This window comes from Periplaneta americana, chromosome 7 (genome assembly GCF_040183065.1).
Source record: "Periplaneta americana isolate PAMFEO1 chromosome 7, P.americana_PAMFEO1_priV1, whole genome shotgun sequence".
Classification (NCBI taxonomy): domain Eukaryota; kingdom Metazoa; phylum Arthropoda; class Insecta; order Blattodea; family Blattidae; genus Periplaneta; species Periplaneta americana.
Window position 1 is genome coordinate 30,835,793 of NC_091123.1, and position 19,530 is coordinate 30,855,322.

Below are 19,530 nucleotides of genomic sequence, written 5' to 3' on the forward strand. Positions count from 1 at the left end.
AGGTGTGGACTCGTTGATAGATAACCAATAAGAATTTGTATTCATCACCTGCCTCACCCACTACCCTTATTGGACTGAACTTTTCAATTCTGTTCAGTCGAACTTAGGAGAGTCCACTGTATTACCATAGTCTAGTATATACAGCCACGAAGCTCAATACGTAGTAAATATGCAAACATTAGATAATTGCTCACCACTAGGATCGCTTATATCGCCTCATTACAGACAATGCGAAATAGTACCGGCACAGTCTATTGTTTCCAGCACCCTCAAAACTCAAGCTTCGTGACTGTATATAGTAGACTGTGGTATTACTCTTTTAAACTGACTGAGCATATTGGGATTTAAATCAATGGCTTTCCCAAAATACGCTATAAGATATTTCATACAAAACAATTTTTTTTTTCTCGAACAGGAAGCAAAAAAGAGCAGAATTGTATTAAACTTTATTGTTTAAAATATCTCAAAGAATAACCCCCTGAAATTAATGGCATTACTTACGGTTCAGCCCCGGCGTGGCTCAGTCGGTTAAGGCGCTTGCCTGCCGGTCTGAAGTTGCGTTCGGGCGCGGGTTCGATCCCAGCTTGGGCTGATTACCTGGTTGGGTTTTTTCCGAGGTTTTCCCCAACCGTAATGTGAATGCAAGGTAATCTATGGCGAATCCTCGGCCTCATCTCGCCAAATATCATCTCGCTATCACCAATCCCATCGACGCTAAATAACCTAGTAGTTGATACAGCGTCGTTAAATAACCAACTAAATAAACTTACGGTTCCCCCTATATATATATATATATATATATATTGTTCTCTATATTCTTATTATCATCACATGGATTTAATGGCCGCAGTGCCTATATTCTGACGAAAAGAGTAGAAATTGTAGCATTCCATACGAGGCTGTATTTTCCAGCGCCCGCCCATCGGGTCATCGCAACTGGTTCTGACACCCGATATCTCTGGCTGATTTATGGCACACATTTCCAACATACCGGCATATGCGAGACAGGGACAGAATCGTGATATTTCTATATTTATGTTCTCTATATGCGACCCGCTTGCGTGAATGAAAAAGTAGCTATGTGTTACGGAGGAGAACTCTTGATGAAGCTCATTGAAAGAGCGTGGTCCTGACGTCGCAAGCCCTTTGAAAAATGTCGCCTATAGATGCAACTCTTCAGAGAAGATTCTCTTTTTAAGCCCGCACCGATGCATCAAACTTGTTCTACGTGCGATATGAGACGTCATTGATTGCTGGCCAAATCCTTTGCCTCGAACCGCTCATATCGAATGCGGATCATTTAACACTTTCAAGACGCGCTGTCGGAAGTGATTCCCTCCATCATCCATCTTTCGGTTAGCTATAGTTAAGTCAGCTGACGGGAATCTCTTCAAACAGGTCGGGATTCGATTCTCTGCAGAAATTGTGAGAATTGCCATGGCTTTAGAGGCCGGTAAGTGTTTCTTTGCTGTCATTTTCTTTCCACTTCGTACTGTATGAGTCCATATTGTTCATTTAATCACATCTGAATAAGAAGAGCTTTTTTGCAAAACTGAACATGTCCAAATTTACGAAATTGTTTTATAAATCAATTATGGTAGATCTATCTGACATTTAACTAGATGAAGAGTTCGCGGCAAAAACGATGAATGTCACAGTTTTGTTAAGGGTGATGTCATTATCTAATTCACGGATCACTACGAAATTTAATGTTGTTCTTATGAAAAATGGTAAAAAGGAGAATTATCACCACGAATACTGTAATCCTTTCCTTTATTTTCTATAGAAACAGCACTACATCTTGCAGTTATAGACTCAATTAGATCATTATCTAATCCTTAACATAAATGTGACATTCATCGTTTTTCCCGCGAACTCTTCACATGTAAATTTATTTTTCAAAGAAAGTGAATATATCCCAGCATTGTGAATATTGATTTTTGCATCGAAGCTGAACATGTCCATCCAGTTCATTTCTTCCAAACATTTTTTCTCAAAACTGAAGATCTCCAATAATTATATTCTTTAGTAGACATTTTGAAAGCAAAATAGCACATGTCCAACTTAGTTCTAACAGTTGTTTAAGTTTCCTGCTATTTTCAACTGTTGCCAATGAGTCATTATGATCATTTTAAAACATTTGAACCTTCCAACATGGGCTACAAACATTTAATTATTTCAGCAATCTGCGCCATCGCGTGTCTGCGAATTCCAGTCAGCTTGCATTGCATTGTGAAGTATTGCTCTTATCTAAACTATTTTAATGGAAGTTTCTGTCGGAGAAACGAGCAATGGTTGAAAGAAGAGAGGAAGATCAAAATCTTCGGCAGCACAGAAGAGAAAAAGTGGAAAGTACGGCAATCCTGATCCTCAACTAATTCAGTTAAAACAAAAACCGAGACCATGCTCGCATAACAGTAAGATTTTCAGATGCAATATAGTAACATTAAGTGATCTGATGAAGAACAGGAGTAAGTTACACTCAGCTCAGGGCAAAACATATCAAGACGCAGCTCTTCTGCATTCTTTATCAGCATGTGACCAAGGAATTAAACAAAACGAAAAACTATGTGTTAAATATCTTTTGTGCGAGATCGTGCGTATTTGCTTGTTTTCCGCACAGAACCAATACGCGGTAAGTGTGAAATACCACATTCAGTATTCCCAACGTAACACACATAACAATCTCCCTCTTCTTACCGCTTAAGCGCGACATTCATTTTACTGCTTTAGGCTTTTAACATATCATTTTTAGAGACGTTTAACATAGTAATAATTATAAATTGGAAACTTACCACTGTAATTTCACCTAAATTGCAATGTTAATTATTGTTTTTAAATATTTGCAAAAATTAAGTAAAGTCTACTACTCCACGAAACTTATTGAATTCCTGATACAAGTAACATTAAGGAAGCCGTGAAAAAATCAACAAGATTCGAGATGCGGATGTTATTACTGCAATACTGTTATATAAATAATATTGTTAAAATATTAAAATGAAAAATAAATCATTACATAACCTTACCGTTTGTTTTAAGTTCGCATTTATAGACTGGGGAAAAAAAGACAGACGTTTATCACGGCCTGCTGGAGTATAGTAAACACAGAAAACATTTTATAGCAACAATGTTGAAGAAAGGTATTTTGGCTTTCCGAAGTTGCCGTCATTAAACAGAAACCAAGATGGAGATTTCATTGCAACTAATTAGAAATTCGTCTTTCAGGTATGTAATAAACGATCTTCGCACAAAATAATGTACGATACACGAGCGGTATGTTTGTTTTCATGTTCTCGGAAATTAAAAAAGCTCAACTACGTTTCGCTTTTTCAATCTTTTCCTCGAACATGAAAACGTCAACATACCGCTCTTGTAACGCATATTACTATTACGTTCTAGTGCACATGGAATGTTTAGTGTTTGTAAGGACTTCTTTTGTTTCGGAATGGGACTATCGAAGGCAAGAGTCTTGCGTTTAGCAAAAGTAGTGAATGGTAGAGAAATTCCGAAAGAGAAAAGAGGGGGTTTCAAAATTTCCATGGCTTACATATCTAAAAGAATAGCCTGGTAACTGAACTCATTAATTTTGTAAAATAGTGTCAATATAAAGTTTTCAATGCGTAAAATCAATAATTAATACGAATTACTATTAATAGTTTACGTTCAAATATTATTTTTAACAAAACTAAACATATCCATATTTTTATAGCAAAGTTGAACATGTCCAAATGTTTGCTTGCAATTACTGGAGTACGGTTGGACTCAGTTTTCTTAAATTCATGTAACATATCATGCTCTCTATACACTTTAGTATGTAAAATCAAAAATCAAAATATTTCTTTTTTTCAGAAGATATAAGTTTTTGGCTTCTCCTGAAAAATTTAGTCAAGTGGACATGTTCAGCCTAAAAAAAACTCTTCATTTGATGTGTTTAGATAAAAAGGTTCGTTAAAGAAAAAATCCCTAAAATCGCGTGAAACGATTATGTTGTTCGTGATTGTTAGTGTGAGCATGACTGGGATTGTGAGGATGTTTGTATTTGAAATACAATTTAGATATACTAGGGCATTCGAAAAGTAATGGTAACATAGTTACTGTTTCACACTAAATTTATTTAGGTTACTTTTGACATTACATACTTCAAATATAGTCTCCTGCCATGTCAAATTCTTGAAAGACGGCGGACTCCATCTGCAGCAGCATTTCTGAATATCTCTCTCACTGATCAATCTAAAGTTCTTCAGATGTCAACTCTTAACTGAAAGTGACGTTTCTGTCACAGGCTTCTCGTAATGCCCTAAAGCACTGAGTTGCATGTTTTTCTCTTGCAACTTGGATTTTTATGAAGCACCTTTGTTCGTATATTTAGGGCTGTACTGTTTACTACAAATCAGAAACAACCACTGTATTTACAAAATATGACTACTTCGAGACTTTCAATATTGCAAATTTATTAAACAATCGCTACTCTATTATGTAGTATAAGATTCCAATGGTCACCGCTAGGAGCACTGATTTACAGCATTGTTATCGTTACTTATCGAATACCCTAGTATTTTTCAGTTCTGCCTCCATACTCACTTCGTTTAAATATTTTCACAAGCCGGAGCCTTCTCGTTAACTACTTCATAATCGCTTAATCATTCATGAATCCTAGTCCTGAGGTAACAATGCAATTGATAGTCGAAACGATTCACATATCAATAAAACTCGATCTCACTAGCAGTTTATTCGCAACCCTTGACAGTATGATGCAAAGTAAGACCATGTAAAAAATAATAACCGTCATCGTCCTTGCAGGTATTAGGCCTAGTGGCCTGTTAGGTCTCCGTCCATCTTTTCAGGGGGCGTCCCAAAGATCGTCTTCCATGTGGTATATAGCGGAGAATTTGTCTTGGGAGTCTGGAACGGTCCATTCTATTGACATGGTTAAGCCATTTTTGTCTATAGTGGTTGAGATGTTCATAAATAGGTGTAATTTTCAATTATTTTGTAATTGGTTAATTCCTTTTGTGGTCAAGCAAGCTGTAGCCGGCAGTCCTCCTTAGAAATCTCATTTCCGCAGTTGTTAGGCGTTGAACATCTGAGTTTCGGACAGTCCAGGCCTCACTACTATAATTTACATGAGGACAGGTCTTGCTAGAACTTTATATGCTTTTAACCTGGTATGTTTTTGGGTTTTCGTGGTTGTGAAAACCTTGTTGATGGTTCTTAAGGCTCCATTAAAATGTTGAATATTTCAGATATATCAGTAATAGGTAAATATGTCAAATTATAACCTAAATATTTAAACGAGTTTACCCGTTCCAACGTATGGGTTCCAATGCAAATTTTTAAAATAATAATAATGATAATAATAATTTATTGCAGTGGTGATGAAAATCTCAGGTACGAATGTGGTAAAAATTTTCTATATCATTGTATTTTATTCAGGCAACTCATTGAGATAACAAAATTTGAATTCTAGCAGTTTCGAAGATTTATAAAACCAATTTCTTTTTCCAACATATCTATGTATAGTTACCGATTTTCACTAATCATTTCTGAATTTCTATTCTATTTCAAAATTACTTTCGACAAATTTATTATTATTATTATTATTATTATTATTATTATTATTATTATTATTATTATTATTATTAATATTATTATTATTAATAGCAGTAGCAGTAGCGGCATTGAATTGATTTAGTAACTTTGGAATTGCATAGTTTATCTCCATTCAATTTGTTTTCTCTTTTCGTTTCAGGTAAGCTTTTGCTGCATTATTTGACGTCAATAGTTTGTAAGGTAAGTGCAGTCTTTACTGCAACGATTGGAAGTCCAAGAGAGTCGCCGAAGTCTCTTCCCATTCTATTTTTATCGCTAATCGTATGACACACTGTAAGACACTGTCAATGTTTTCAAATCAAGCGAATTTTATCTTAAAATAGTCTCATGAAAGAGAATTAATTTTAAAAATAATCGTCAAATGCAACTGAAAAATGCCATCTCGAAAGAAATTGCCAATATTCCAAGACATTATCTGCAAAATGCTGTGCATGGTGTCGCAGACAGAATGCTGTACGTTGAACAAGAGAACGGCGGACATCTTCTCAATGTTTTGTAAACCTCGTTGTTTGCCCAACACTGTGATGTTTTTGTTTTTTCCCTATCTCAAATATTATAATATTTATAGCGGTTTAATGTTTGAACTGACTTTTGAAATACCCTATATTTTAGGTTACTGTTTGTCTTTTGAGAAGTAACGAAATTAATATCAAGTTTGTTTGTCTTAAAAATGGTAAATAATAGTTGAAATATAACATTTCTAATGTCAATAAAACTTCACACTAACTTATATAATTAGTAATTGTTTTGGCCAGAATAGTGTCAAGCCATGGAACAATATACATATAAATATAAATTTTTAATATAACATAATAAAAAATATGTACAATATATTTCACATTTTAATTAAAAATATATCAAGAAAACTCATTATACATGTAGAATCAAAATTTAAGTTTTTCTGCGATTTGAGGATTTGATCAAACATTCAACTTGCCTTGTATCAAAAGTGTAAAAATGTGGCTTGGCACTTTCTTTCCGGGACCCCCTCAATTGTTATTATCATTATTAGTAATAGTAGTAGTAGTTGGCCTTACCAAAGGATTGACAAATTGACTGAAACAAAAGTCACAAACAAAAGATGATTTTTAACGATATTAGATATAAATTTTTAATATAACATAATAAAAAATATGTACAATATATTTCACATTTTAATTAAAAATATATCAAGGAAACTCATTATACATGTAGAATCAAAATTTAAGTTTTTCTGCGATTTGAGGATTTGATCAAACATTCAACTTGCCTTGTATCAAAAGTGTAAAAATGTGGCTTGGCACTTTCTTTCCGGGACCCCCTCAATTGTTATTATCATTATTAGTAATAGTAGTAGTAGTTGGCCTTACCAAAGGATTGACAAATTGACTGAAACAAAAGTCACAAACAAAAGATGATTTTTAACGATATTAGATATAAATTTTTAATATAACATAATAAAAAATATGTACAATATATTTCACATTTTAATTAAAAATATATCAAGGAAACTCATTATACATGTAGAATCAAAATTTAACTTTTTCTGCGATTTGAGGATTTGATCAAACATTCAACTTGCCTTGTATCAAAAGTGTAAAAATGTGGCTTGGCACTTTCTTTCCGGGACCCCCTCAGTTGTTATCATTATTAGTAATAGTAGTAGTAGTTGGCCTTACCAAAGGATTGACAAATTGACTGAAACAAAAGTCACAAACAAAAGATGATTTTTAACAATATTAGACATAAATTTGGTGCATATTTCGTAGTTTCTGCGATATAGTCGGTATATTTCGTGGTTATTGACATATTTCGCACAATGATAGAAATTTCGCGTTATTTCGCGAGTTTGTGTTCTTTAAATACAGTATTTTAGGTATGTAGAAGGATAAATGTAAGAAAGAAAATAATTGTAAAAAATTTCCCTCGTATCAGTGTTACAAAAAAATGTTGTCCTTTATTATTAGTAGTAGCAGTTGCAGCAGCAGCAGCAGTTGCCACGCATAAGATTTGGCATAATAGTTGATATCTGAGGAATAAATTTGATGATGTAGGATGGAAACCGAACACGCACGTGGTCTCATTATTTTAACATGTTTCACACGTTGTGTAGATTGGATGCTCTATATTTTTGCAATGAGAAATTTTTGATAGCCCGTGACACTTTCTCTTCCATGCAACTGCATGAGGTAACATTAAATCCGATGGATGTTGCCGTGTCTGGTAGACTACTGCGCAGTCAATGTGAACTATTGCTAGTTGTAATCGCTGCTTAGGAGATCGTATCTGCCCGCGAGCAAAAATAAAGATCTGAAGATCGGTAGTCCCAAGAACTTGATAATGTGGACTTTGTGAAGGCGAGCGAAATAAATTATAACAGCCCTCAACCTTGCGTGAAAGTTTAATTGAATTCTTTTGGAACCTGTGCGCGGCGAAAGTAAATTACAAAGTGCATTATTCTCCGTTTTAATGAGAAACGTGAAAAACTATTGGAATAACATAAAGTTCCATTAACTGGAGGAGAAGCCAGAGGTAACCTTTAATACAATTTTGTAAATTTAAAGCTGGCTGCGAGTGGATTCCGCAGCCCCCTGTTAATCGCTCTCGGCTCATAATTTGCCAGACTTCATCCTTGTGTAATGCGTTGTGGACATAGCAACGGGGTTGAAACTTCCCTGGGAACATCTTGAACGGTCCAGATGCGTTGTTTTTCTTTGCTGAATTTGAGATAAAGGAGAAAGTTTTTGCTTTCTTCCACAGCTGTGATTGAAGTTCTGTGGATATTGAAAGAAATATAAACTAGCTATTTTATTCTTTCTTATTATTATTATTATTATTATTATTACACTAAAATATGGCGGCCGGGTAGCTAAGTTGGTAGAGCAGCTGGCTACGGACTGGAAGGTCAGGGGTTCGATCCCGGGTGGTGACGGGATTTTCCAGAACGGACCCGACGTTCACTCAGCCTCCTATAAAATTGAGTACCGGGTCTTTCTCGGAGGTGAAAGGCGGCCAGAGCGTGGTGCCAACCACACCACCTCATTCTAGTGCCGAGGTCATGGAAAGCATGGAGCTCTACCTCCATGCCCCCACCCAAGTGCTTTCATAGCATGTGACGGGGATACCTTTACCTTTTACACTAAAATATAATTATCATCTAAAAAATGTATTAATTAACAGAAAAGATTGTATTAGAGACCTCGGTGTATTAATTGACAATACATTATATTTTCACAACATTGATTATATTTATAACCATGCAATAAGAATGTTAGGAATAATTCCGTCAATTACTTATTCTTTTTCAACACCTGACACTCTTTTAATACTATACTATACGTTAGTGAGATCGAAACTCGAATATGCATCTGTAGTTTGGAACTCTATTACTAGTACTGATTCGGAAAAACTGGAAAATATTCAAAGAAAATTTATTTCATTATGTTCGTACAAATTTCTGCCTAATATGTCCGGGTATAACTATGATAAAAATGCGAGCACTTTAAATGTCGAAGCTTGTATGCTAGACGTTATGATATCAATTACTTATTCTTGTGTAAGATCCTTAAAGGTGACATTAATTGTCAATCTTTCGTATGCCTACGAACGACAGGAGACATCACAAACTCTTCTATATTAGAAATTCTAAATCTTCCTCGCCGGTCTCCAGATGTATTAAAAATGCTAATTTACATGTAGACGATTTCGATCCATTCAATGTATAGAAGTATTAGAATATGGCAGTGCCTTTGCTGATATTATTTGCATAATCCTTATACACAAATTGGTAATACTTTTGGAAGAATCAACTCCTTTCCATAAAAATTTGTTCTTTTCTCTATTACTTAATTTGTACCATATTTATTCATTTTATTATATTAATTGTATCACTGTGTTGGACTTTTATTGGACAATGGCTGTTGTCCAGCACATAAATATCAATAAATAAATTATTATTATTATTATTATTATTATTATTATTATTATTATTATTATTATTACTGTCGTTTGTTTTGACGTGACTTTATCCCTGCTGCGAACATGATTTCGTGGAGGTTACATTGCGCACCAGAGGTCTGCATCGGACGTTTTCGCTCGAGCGCCAAGTAGTTCATAGCATAATCCGATAGGTAGCGCACATGCATGATGGGTAAAATTGTCACGAGCGATAAATCCTCGAACGGTATAAGCCGAGCGTTAGACATTTGTTCTTGTTACAGTGATGAACTGTGTAATAACATCATAGATGCTTATCATTTCAAAACTTTGCAGTGTTTAACTAACCTCTCCATAGTACAACTACAAAATTTGCTTTAAAATGTAATATAAATGTAGTAGGTAAATGTTTTTCTTTTTCCACATAGGAGTGATTTTGTTTTTGCCACGTCTGATAGATGTTATTGGCTGTAAATGTAATTATTATAAACGGAGGAAAAAATCACGATAATGCAAGAACTGTATCAAGTTTTCTAGTAGTAATAATAATAATAATAATAATAATAATCTATAATAATTAGTGTATCAATCTTTGCGTCTGTAACAGTTGTGCAGCATGATTATTCGTTTTATTATATTTTCTGTGACGTTATCTGTGTACTAATATTATTATTAATCTACTGCTAGGGGAGAGTCGGGTAGTATCGGGCATCGGGTAGTATCGGACAGTGCGTTTCTTTCATCTACCACCATATGGTAGTACCTGAATGATATGGATGCGTTTCTCTATGCGACATCACAGAAACGTAACCATGTCAATCAGGTACTATCATCGTGTGGTAGATGAAAGAAACTCACTGTCCGATATTACCCGATGTCCGATACTACCCGACTCTCCCCTATATCAATAATATTTTGTAAAACATTTCTACATTGTCGCAGTATATAGGCGGAACACTTTGTACTGTATGTACCTATCATATTATATATATGTAAATCAAATATTGAATAATTATTAATTAGCAATAATAACTGTATATCGAAGCTTTTCATACTATTTTATTTATAACTTCATGTTCCTGTTTTGGTACGTTCCATTGACTGTTCCATTAAACGTTTGTCATAAACGCAGAAATTAAAGCCTTATTTTTACCGTGTGCGCAAAACATATGTGCATCTTATATGTAGCCTTCCATACAAGATAAGAAATGTCGGTGAGATGACCTTGTACTGTGCTTCTATTTATTACGAGCGTATCACGACCGATCATATCTCACTCGAGGATGCGACACTCGACCGAGTTCAGGCGAGTGATTTAACTCCAATGCAGCGCTCTGTTGCGCACTCTTTTAAGATGTTACATTTTCAAATAGCTTCTGTAGTCACATAGCGCATACGAATATGCATACGCATATGAATCAACCTTAATATAAAAGTACATGTTTTGGCGCGTACTTCCTTTTGCCTTCTGATGCAAGAGCTGCGTCTCTTATCTTAACCTTATGTTCAATATAGCACTGCCCAATTTCAGGAGCACAAATTTGTTTGCTGTGGTAAAATTTCACGTATCTTCCGCTACCAGGCCCCCCCCCCCCACCGGTGTCTTTTATTCTTAAAAGTGCTCGTCACCCTTCTTTATCTTGAAGAATAATAGCTTCCAGTTTGCGTTATTTGTAACACAAAAGACGGAGCAGAATTCGTTCCTTTTAAAAAGGAGCGTTTATCTCGGAGTTAACGGTTTCTATTTACTCTCGAGATGCATCTCTGTCCCCTACCGTGATGGAAAGTCACCTTTTCAGCGTGGCGGGTGAATTAGATTAATCGGCTGTTTAACTCCGTTGTGAAGTCTAAAAGATGTTACGTTATGTAATTTCAACTCTTTGTTCGCTTTTAGTGCCGGGCATTCCGCCAGACATTTTATCAATGGGAAGACCGTAATAGCAGAAGAATGACAGTAGACGCAATTAAAATTTGTTTAACGAAAACGAACGCGTAGGTAGAGAATTGTGTGGTTTGAAATTTCACTTCAAGATCTGAAATTATCAACAGTTTAGTATGAAATGCAGATATAAAATGGGTGTCACTCACTTTCTCCAATTTGACTCAGTTTTCATCGTTTGTAGGTATCTTAAACATCTTTTCGAGATATCATTTTCGTCTTTCTTTACGATATATCATGCACTAGGCAGAACATTAAATAGCTTATACGTACTGATATATGTAACTTATATGTATATTTATTGTCACCAAAATCATATAGAATCGTATACAATTTGTGTATCGTTTGTTAATGGTGATCCTGTTACATTTCTGTTTTCCACGAAACCACTCAACTACATTTTACTTTTCATAACTATTACCACATATTCTCTACTACATGTAATCATTGTAATTATTTATTAACAAAACTCTTTCCATTTGGTTAATATTTCTTATAGGCCTATATATATATATATATATATATATATATATATATATATATATAGTTTTCCTTTCCCATTTTTTCTTTACTATATACATACATACTATATATAATAATATATAATATTAAACTGCCCCCCCATTGAGGGTAGCCCTTACGGACTCAGTTTATCCTCAAAAAAATTATTATACATATGTAAACATAGATATTAAATTTTAAAGAAGGGAAACAAAGAAAAGGGCGTGAAAAATTACAATTTCTATTAATGTGGCACCATGTGATTAATTAGAATTTGGAAAGCTTTTTTAACACAATTATCACAATGTCTTCCCTCAGAGATGTTGGCAGAGCAAACTGCCGTCGAAATTCTTCGAAAAAAGCTGGTATAGTCCCTCGAGCACCTATGAGCAAGCCGAATACCTCAACGTGAATTAAGGCATATTTCAGCTTGAAATAGTTGACTGTAGGCTCATAGATCGACTTCTTCTCAAGGTGGACCTCGGCTGACTTATGACATTCTACTTCAAAACGTATCGTGGGGTCCACAATGATGCCCTGTTTAGTGTCAGCATTGTACACTAAAATGTCTACTCGTCTCGTTGACTCATTTTCAGCTAGACAGGAAATTTCTTCTTCTACTATGCAGCCCTTATTTCTTAATGCGGCAGCAATTTTGGATCTTACAAGATGATGTCTAGAGTTCCTCAAGAGCAATCCCTGTTCACTGAATCCCAAGACCTGTGCTAAAGTTTCAATCTCCGGGCAGCCATGTCTGCACCGGGTACCGTCGAGAGATCTGGCGTGAACGGAACGAACAGCTGCTAAATTTGCTGTCATTTTCAGGCTAGATATCCATTCATTAGTCTAAAATCAGTTTTTCACGCTGAACGTAAAAGTTGACTGTTGCATTTCAATATTGACAGTGAGGGAAAAGGAACATAAACAGTACAGTTCAAGAGTACTGTGCCGAAACAGACCAATCAGAGCATAGTAAACAATGTCAGGCAACGCGATCATGTGGATTATGAACCAATTAGAATCTCACCTCATTCTATAAGCACTTAACACGACTGTCTTGTGTGTGTTGTCAGAATAATATACCAGCTATGTCTAACCTGAAAACAATGTTTTGGGTCGGAAACCGCCAGGCTTTATTATTATTATTATTATTATTATTATTATTATTATTATTATTAAATTCGCAGAAATGAGATTCCTGAGAACAACGGGAGAGTATAATCTGATGGATAGGAAAGGAACAGAGACATAGGGAAAGAACATGATGTTGATTGTTGTTTGATAAGGAAGATGGAAAAATATAGAAATTCTTGGATAAGTCAAGTGCAGCGTATGAATGACGATCGTATTTCGAAACAAATAATGATTTGTACATCAAGGGGACGGAGGAGTTTGGGCCGTCCAAGGAAATGAGGGAAAGACCACATATTTGAGGTGCAACAGGCGAAAACCTAAATAATTGAAGATAAGATTATTATTATTATTATTATTATTATTATTATTATTATTATTTACTTACAACTTACAAGTGGCTATTAAGGAACCCGAAGGTTCATTGCCGCCCTCACATAAGCCGGCCATCGGTCCCTATCCTGTGCAAGATTAATCCAGTCTCTATCATCATATCCCACCTCCCTCAAATCCATTTTAATATTATCCTCCCATCTACGTCTCGGCCTCCCTAAAGGTCTTTTTCCCTCCGCTCTCCCAACTAGCACTCTATATGCATTTCTGGATTCGCCCATACGTGCTACATGCCCTGCCCATCGCAAACGTCTGGATTTTATGTTCCTAATTATGTCAGGTGAAGAATACAATGCGTGCAGTTTTGCGTTGTGTAACTTTCTCCATTCTCCTGTAACTTCATCCCGCTTAGCCCCAAATATTTTTCTAAGCATCTTATTCTCAAACACCCTCAACCTATGTTCCTCTCTCAGAGTGAGAGTCCAAGTTTCACAATCATACAGAACAACCGGTAATATAACTGTTTTGTAAATTCTAACTTTCAGATTTTTGGACAGCAGACTGGATGATAAAAGCTTCTCAACCGAATAATAACACGCATTTCCCATATTTATTCTGCGTTTAATTTCCTCCCGAGTGTCATTTATATTTGTTACTGTTGCTCCAAGATATTTGAATTTTTCCACCTCTTCGAAGGATAAATCTCCAATTTTTATATTTCCATTACGTAGAATATTCTGGTCACGAGACATAATCATATACTTTGTCTTTTCGGGATTTACTTCCAAACTGATCGCTTTACTTGCTTCAAGTAAAATTTTCGTGTTTTCCCTAATCGTCTGTGGATTTTCTCCTAACATATTCACGTCATCCGCATAGACAAGAAGCTGATGTAACCCGTTCAATTCCAAACCCTGCCTGTTATCCTGAACTTTCCTAATGACATATTCTAGAGCAAAGTTAAAAAGTAAAGGTGATAGTGCATCTCCCTGCTTTAGCCCGCAGTAAATTGGAAAAACATCAGATAGAAACTATTATTATTATTGTTATTATTATTATTATTATTATTATTATTATTATTATTATTATTATTATTATTATTTGAAAGTTATATCGTAAGCAGAGCAAAAAGTAATATTGTTGTGAATTGAAATGTTTAAAGTTATGACAATAAGAGAAATTAGGCCTACTATGTGAAATTTCCTCGTCTTGTTCATCACAAATGACACTTAAATCAACGCGGAGATCGAACCTAAGGTCTCCAGAGCAGAAATTCCATTCCTGGTGTATACCGTCATATTGCATTCTCCCGCTGATTATTTGAATTATTGCGACACAATATTTCACCCGATTAATTCTCCACACCACCGCTAGAAAATAGTCTGAACGTGTTCAGAGAAACTCCGATATGTTTGTTGAAATCTGGGAATCGATCGCTTTTTTCTGTGATTTTTCTGTACGTCCTTCATGCGGTAATACGCAGAAAATAATGAAACGTGTTGCTGTCTGTGTGCGGACCACGCCGGCGCATGTCAGTTCCGGACACCACATTCCCTGCCTATGCCTCAATTTAATTAAACGTCTCCTTTGTCGCCCTGCCAGCCAGCAGCTCCCGTCTATCTGCTCTCTGCATATCCGCCTCCTTTATGCCGGCGCTACTATCCATCACGAAACAGTTGCGCTCTTTCCGGATGCAAATATTTCGACGTGATTTCCGCAAGGAGCTAAATTGCTTTTATGCCTTTATAATTACATTCAATACGCTACGTCACTCAGTGAAAGAAGCGAGCTATCCCACAACGTTCAAAGAAGAAGATTTGGGGTCTTTTCTCTGGATTACACATTTGGAGCTAGGGGAACTTCATTTAAGTTAACCAAAACCATTCTCCTTTCTCTTAAATTTTCTAATGAAGACATTAACAAAATTTGTCTAATGGTATTGAGAGATTCATTATCCATTTTACACAATCACTTGTATAATACTATGTATTTTTTTTTCAATTCATTTCATTACTCTTCAATGAATTTTCATTTCATGTCTCTCCGAAATCAAATTGTACTTTATTTTTAAATTTATCATTGTTCCGTATTCTCTCCGCACTCGTATTGTATTTTTCATTTAACCTCTGCTTTTTATTCTGGATCCTAGTGGTCAGCCGTAGATTTCGGCCAGATGTCCCAAATTGTGGAATTTGTTGTTAGCGATGTAATAACATATAAGGTGCAATCAATATATTTCCGAACTGCACTTGTATTTATTATACCGTTAAATATACACTATCTACCAAAACGTAATTGGGCACCCAGGATTTTACCTGCTAAATGCCATGTTTCGGCGACTACTATGCAATGGTATGCAGACAATAATGTTCACCGGTTGGACTGGCCTGCACAGAGTCCTGATCTCAATCCCATTGAGCACCTTTGGGACGAATTGGATCGGCGATTGAGGTTTCGGAAAATGAGGCCAACTTCCACTGTCCAACTGAGATCCATATTGCAGGAGGAATGGCGACGCATTCTAGTGGATATCCTACACAAACTAGTGGAGAACATGCCTGACAGGGTGGCTGCTGTTATAGCAACAAGAGGTGGTACCACGAGGTTCTAGAGGAGTGAAAACAGTGCCCAATTACTTTTTGGTAGATAGTGTACATGCATGTGTCACTGAAAATCATTACTTTCATGTCTGTTGAGTCAGTCTATCAAACAGCGTCAGATTGTCTTTAAGAAGTGAGCTTCTACATGTGATTTTCTACAAATATGTCAAGAACCTATTGCGATTTTTTCCTGAAATCTCTCCATATAAGTACGCCTTATGTTTTAGTCTTCTTCTCTGCCTTTCAAGTGTTGCATTTAGTATAGATTACAGGCTGGTCTCTGGTTCTAGATAACTTCTCCGTTTCCTATGTCCTGTGTGTTGCCTACATTCAATATTTAACACAATATTATAATGTAATGGTTCATTAATCCGTTACCTGTTTTCATAAGTTATTAGATGGAATCAGCATTGAATTTAATCGCTCGCAATATCTATTGACTTATCTAAAAACATAACTATGAAGTTTCTACGTTTTCTGCAAAAAATATCGTAAACATCACACAGTATTTGCAATTCTAAATATTTGATCGTGCGAAAATAGTATGTGTTAAATGCGGAACAGAATCTCGGAAATAAAAGACTGCACTTCATCTCGTCTTTTCTAATTTTTCCTGGATTCTGTTACAATGCACTTTATCACACTTGTATCGCACTGTACTATTCACTTACTTGGTATAATATCGGATAAAGAATGTTGCTTCATGAAAAACAACATAGTCTACATTTGAACATATTAAATATGTCCCATTGTTTTACGTATAGGCCTACTTTATCAATAACTAATTGGAATTTATATATATATATATATATATACACACACACACACACACACACAAACATATATGCTTATTAGAGATGAACAAAACTAACTGCCGCTCTCGTTCGCTGTGTTCGTTGCATTTGTCTTTCGAGTCTCGCTCATCATTCTCGAAATAGCATTTGGTCGACGTGGAAGGATTTCGTGACTTTGAATAGCTTACAGCATTGAAATAAATAACATGATAAATGTTTAAATGAGACAAAAAGACAAAACAGAAGAGTATCTTAGTTATCAAAATGTTCTGGTTCTATTATATGATAGTACCTATGGTTATATATGTAAATAGAAAAAAAAACAATTCTGAAATAAATTTGCATTTCTAAGAAACATAAAACATAACGTCAATATCTTTTTACTTGAGATTGCACACTTGATCCCAAACATATGCAAAGAAAATTCGTAGCCTTTTAATAAGGGCTTAGTAATTAAATAAAGACTGGGGAACGGATTATTGTACACTGAAAGGTAGAGATGATGTTTCAAATAGGCTACTTGATTGCTTATACATATATAACAGTTGCCAAAGTAGATAAAAGTTCAGTCAGGTATAAACAACTAGCGATTCAAGGCTGCTTGACGTTCGAGACTTCGGGAGTGATCAATCTCGACTCAGTCTTTACGTCAACGACGCGACGTATAAAATATTGTCGTGCGGGTTTTCGGCTTTGCAGGCGCTGTTAGTCTTGCTTTCTCCATCGTTGTTCACCTCTAATGTTTATAATGTTTTTATATTTGCGTTCTCATTTTTTGTACACTTACTTTTTTAAGAATGCGATGACAATTTCAAAATTAAATATAACTTAATCTTTAATAGCATTATGTAATAATAGTTTAGCTTGAGAATGAGTTGGATTTTGCTGTAAATGAGGAAAACAAGATGACAAATTATTCCCATTAGCATTGTTATTATTCTATTTGTTTCCATAATTTACGATTAATCCTATTCTAGTGCAGAAAACAATGGAGAGTCTCTGCATATTCTCGTATTCCCTACTACGTAACTCGTCACATACAAAGGTCGTACAGAATCACAACAATTGGTTCCAGATCACACAGCTACTTTCCAACTCTTTGTCTATCAATCAGTTGTCCGTCTGTGATTAAAAATAAGGACAGATGATTTGCATGTCAAATTTAGTGATGCGGTAGGCTTAGTTGAACAGATTTTGTTATTGTGAATTATGCTCGCATTGCAATAAATTTGATTTAAATGTTTAATGATTTATAGAACTGAGCGAATGATGGAGAAAACGATAGTGATAATACAATAGAAATAATGACATGGTAATTGAATTGTGATGAAACGATTACATTAGGCGGATAATTATCACACTGTGATGGAACAATGGATCGTGTGTTAATACGTCACGTCCAGTGAACACCGTGGTGCTCATATGCGTGCAGTCCCAAAACCGGTAGCAAGATAAGGTCGGATTTATACGTCTTGGTCACTGCGTACGCCACGGCAAAATTATTGCTAAGTCGATTGCTAGTACCTCCAGAAATGGTGGATTAATACCTCCTTGGAATAAAACAGTCTGACAATGAAAACTCCATTTCTGATTTTGTGCGCCTTCCATGTGGAAATATAATTCCCACTGTATAATTGTTCGAATGTAATAGCAGAGCTCTGTGTTTGGTTATTTTATTACGCTTTATCAATAGCTAAAGTTATCTAGCTTCTGAATGAGATAAAGGTGATATGCAGACAGTGTATGCGGGATGACTTAAGGAAAAGTGAAGTTGTATCGTATCAGAGTATATGGCACGTGCCGCGTCGTTCGTCTTGTACCAGGCGAGTACAGCAGCGTACAGAACGAAGGAACCCCGGTCCGTTCATAGTAATATTGCAACGCAGTGTGTGCAGTTGTGTTATCCTGCTCAAGTATTGAATAGTGTTGTGCTGATCCATTCATAATGTAGAAGGCAAAACGTTCAATTCGCTCAGACATACGAAGTGCAATTAAGAAGCATGAGAGTGACTTTTTGTATTAACGAAGACAATATCGTGTGTAATGTATGTAAAATTGAGATAAAAACCAGAACAACTCAGGCTATAGGAAACATTGCAACAGTACATCGCACAGGAAATGCCTTGAAATGAAATCTGAGGAACCATCTACATCATCATCATCATCATCATCATGATTAAGTTGTGCGAGTCTAAACGAAAAGTTTTGCAAACACACCTGCAGCATGATGCTCAGTGCAAATATTCCTCTAACGAAATTGAGTGATCCCCATTTTAGAGGTTTTCTTCAGAGATTCTCTCGATACAAAAACTGTTTAAGCGATAGGCGAAGACGATTCAGCTTCGACAACTAACGAGAATTATATCGTCGTTTACTGCAACGCTGATAATTCCATCAATGATAACGAGGTATGTGTTACAGTACTTCATTTTTCTTTTCCTTCTGACTGTACGGAGATACAGTAGCATGTTGACGTCATCTGTTTGCGTTTAAAACCTGTTCAGCCAATGGTCTGAATGAAAAAAAAATGTAACATAGAGTAAATGTGCACCTACATTCAATGATAACTCATCCCGCATCCACTGTCTAGTGATATGCTTAATGCCGGCGAGATGAGTCCAGGGTTCAGGCTAACTTCCCAACCGGTTGTTGTCTATTGCAGCGTTCTCCTGAAAACTCAGAATCTAATGCTTGTGTGAAGTACACG

At 35.7% G+C, this 19,530-nt stretch overlaps 2 protein-coding genes across 2 annotated transcripts in view; both read left to right on the top strand.

The window, feature by feature from the left end:
- orb2 overlaps positions 1 to 19,530 on the top strand; it is a 689,208-nt gene that overhangs the window by 49,352 nt on the left and 620,326 nt on the right. The window lies entirely within an intron of this gene.
- Positions 15,774 to 19,530, top strand: part of LOC138702644 (uncharacterized protein DDB_G0287625-like) — a 43,293-nt gene continuing 39,536 nt past the window's right edge. The window contains exon 1 of the mRNA XM_069829970.1: positions 15,774 to 16,033. Within this exon, the coding sequence (XP_069686071.1) occupies positions 15,774 to 16,033 (260 nt within the window). The remainder of the gene's footprint in view (positions 16,034 to 19,530) is intronic.